This window comes from Electrona antarctica, assembly GCF_951216825.1.
Source record: "Electrona antarctica genome assembly, chromosome: 12".
NCBI lineage: Eukaryota > Metazoa > Chordata > Actinopteri > Myctophiformes > Myctophidae > Electrona > Electrona antarctica.
The window spans coordinates 7,612,253-7,615,179 of NC_136793.1; the positions used below are offsets into that span (position 1 = coordinate 7,612,253).

The following is a 2,927-nucleotide window of genomic DNA, read 5'->3' on the forward strand; positions in this document are numbered from 1 at the left end:
TCACACCATGAGCGCTGCTCCCTTCTACCCTGTCCTGTTCACACCATGAGCGCTGCTCCATTCTACCCTGTCCTGTTCACACCATGAGCGCTACTCCATTCTACCCTGTCCTGTTCACACCATGAGCGCTACTCTATTCTACCCTGTCCTGTTCCTCCTCCATGTTACTGGCACTCACAGCAGGTCTAAAGGTGTTTGCACTTTCGGACGGAACCGACGGAAAAACGCTGCTAAACATCCGAAAACGCGTCCAGTGTGCAGGGACCTTAAGTCCTCAGTCGTCGACTCGTCATCAGGGGCGTCGACATGCACAGATAGACAAGAGGTTCTGCTATTGGCCATATTCAGACCGCAGCCCTCTTGCCAGCAAGGTGATACCTATAGGTGCTACTTCCCATAGACAGCCCATTCATCCAAACAGAAAAGTCCTCTCTAATTATATTAAACAACGTCAAATTCATCTTCCAATCCTCTTTCAATCTATAATGTTTTTTGTTTCATAAAAATCCACCGTAGATAAGCACAGCTATATGGGCCGTTGAGTGATATTCAACGAGCGCTTCCAAACTCCAATACTACAAAATACAAAATTCACATGCAAGGAATTTCTTGGGGTCACGACCTGAATAGGTTGAGAACCATTGTGCTAGCTAGAGCAGTGGTTCCCAAACTTTTTCGTGTCAAGGACCCCCAAATTTATTAGGCCACGGACCCCCCATTTGAAAACATATGCCAGTGACCCCGATAAGGGAGGATTTTTACGGCTCTAGCAGTGATTCCGAAACATATTCATTTCAAGGACCCCCAGTTTGACATTTATATCTCTGGGACCCCCAATTTATGTAAAATCAATGCTAATTTTACTCTGAGAGTGTACAAATGGAACCAAATGGTTCCATTTGTACACTCTCAGAGTTACAGACGCATAAGGGTCCATTTGGTTCCAAACTATCATTTAGCTGAGTCCCCCCTGGAACTCCATCAAGGACCCCTGGGGGTCCCCGGACCCCACTTTGAGAACCATTGTGCTAGAACACCTGACCCTTTGCCCTCTGGAGAGTAATGTGCCCTTTTGAAAGTTACAAGTTTTTTGTGACATCGACCAATTCTGGATTAAAAGCTGATAATATATTATCTTATTTATGCCCCAATTTATTCCCACACACTATTGAAACAGACGGCGGTTCCATGCGCCGCACAAGGTGCCCCTTTTTTGTCCACTTGAGAGCACCTAGCTGCCCCTCAATATGTCAATATGTGCACACCACTGCTCGTCATCATGGCTGTGTTGACTCATTGGGATTACATAGAAGTTCAGCATGTCTGATGGAAGTATGTCGCACACTGACAATAGCAGATCTACAAGCTCTGAGCTTGTAGATCTGTTATTCGTTATTTTAAGATGGAGTATGTTCAGAAGCATCTTCTGTGAGACGGGAACAGTCTCTGACATTCCATGGAAACACAGCTTAAAGTAAAGCCTCCTCTCCTCTCCTCTCCTCTCCTCTCCTCTCCTCTCCTCTCCTCTCCTCTCCTCTCCTCTCCTCTCCTCTCCTCTCCTCTCCTCTCCTCTCCTCTCCTCTCCTCTCCTCTCCTCTCCTCTCCTCCCTTCTCCTCTCCTCTCCTCTCCTCCCTTCTCCTCTCCTCTCCTCTCCTCTCCTCTCCTCTCCTCTCCTCTCCTCTCCTCTCCTCTCCTCTCCTCTCTCCTCAGTGACCATGCGTTCAGAGCGGGTCAGAGCGGAGGTGACCTATGACCTGTCGTCGGTCAGAGGGCTGTGGGAGGGGCGGGTCAAACAGTACCGCCACAAGCAGAGGCAGGAGAAGGAGAGAGTGGAGAAGAGCGCGCTCGCCAAGTAAGCCTCACCACATGGACCTGGAGGTGGCGCTGTTGAGCACTAACTCACTTCACCAATAAGCAGCATTTATACCATGTCCCTAAGATGGAATTTGAAATGATTTGTTTGATCTGTTCACTTCTATCTAAAGATGACAGACAGACAGACAGACAGACAGACAGACAGACAGACAGCTCTGTTCCCCTATGACAGAAGAGTCTTATCTTAGTAACATGAGCACGCACACACGCACGCACGCACGCACGCACGCACGCACAAACACACACACATGCACGCACGCACACACACAGGTCTATTTATGGAGAACTGTGGTGAGCATGTTAAAGGGCATGTGTGTAAGAGCAGAGCAGTGTCTTGTTTGGGGACAGACGTGATGTCATCAGGTGGAGACGTGATGTCATCAGGTGGAGACGTGATGTCATCAGGTTGAGACGTGATGTCATCAGGGTGAGACGTGATGTCATCAGGTTGAGACGTGATGTCCTCAGGTTGATATCAACATGGTGCTGAAGGCTTTCCGTTATGTTGACTGAGTGACGCACACATGCCCACACACACGCTTGTACAAACTGCACCTGTGCACGCACGCACGCACGCACGCGCACACACACACACACACACACACACACACACACACACACACACACACACACACACACACACACTAACTGTATCTCTGTGTAGAATCGACCAGCAGTGGCAGTACCGAATCCTCTGTAAGAGTCTGGGAAGCAGTGAAGAGAACCGACTGCAGCAGTACCTGGACCGCTCTGTTACCAAGGAGCACGCACACACACACGCACACACAGGTTGGTGTTACCAAGGAGCACGCACGCACACACACACACACACGCACACACAGGTTGGTGTTACCAAGGAGCACGCACACACACAGGTTGGTGTTACCAAGGAGCACACACACACAGGTTGGTACCACACACACGCGCACACACACACAGGTTGGTACCACGCACACACACACACACACACACAGGTTGGTACCACGCACACACACACACACACACACACACACAGGTTGGTACCCCACACGCACGCACGCACGCACGCACG

At 49.7% G+C, this 2,927-nt stretch overlaps 1 protein-coding gene across 1 annotated transcript in view; it reads left to right on the forward strand.

Moving 5' to 3' along the window:
* The first annotated feature begins 1,714 nt into the window (after positions 1 to 1,714).
* lrrc2 (leucine rich repeat containing 2) overlaps positions 1,715 to 2,927 on the forward strand; it is an 8,206-nt gene continuing 6,993 nt past the window's right edge. The window contains exons 1-2 of the mRNA XM_079516710.1: positions 1,715 to 1,853; positions 2,541 to 2,665. Of these exons, the coding sequence (XP_079372836.1) occupies positions 1,717 to 1,853; positions 2,541 to 2,665 (262 nt within the window). The 5' untranslated portion in view covers positions 1,715 to 1,716. The remainder of the gene's footprint in view (positions 1,854 to 2,540; positions 2,666 to 2,927) is intronic.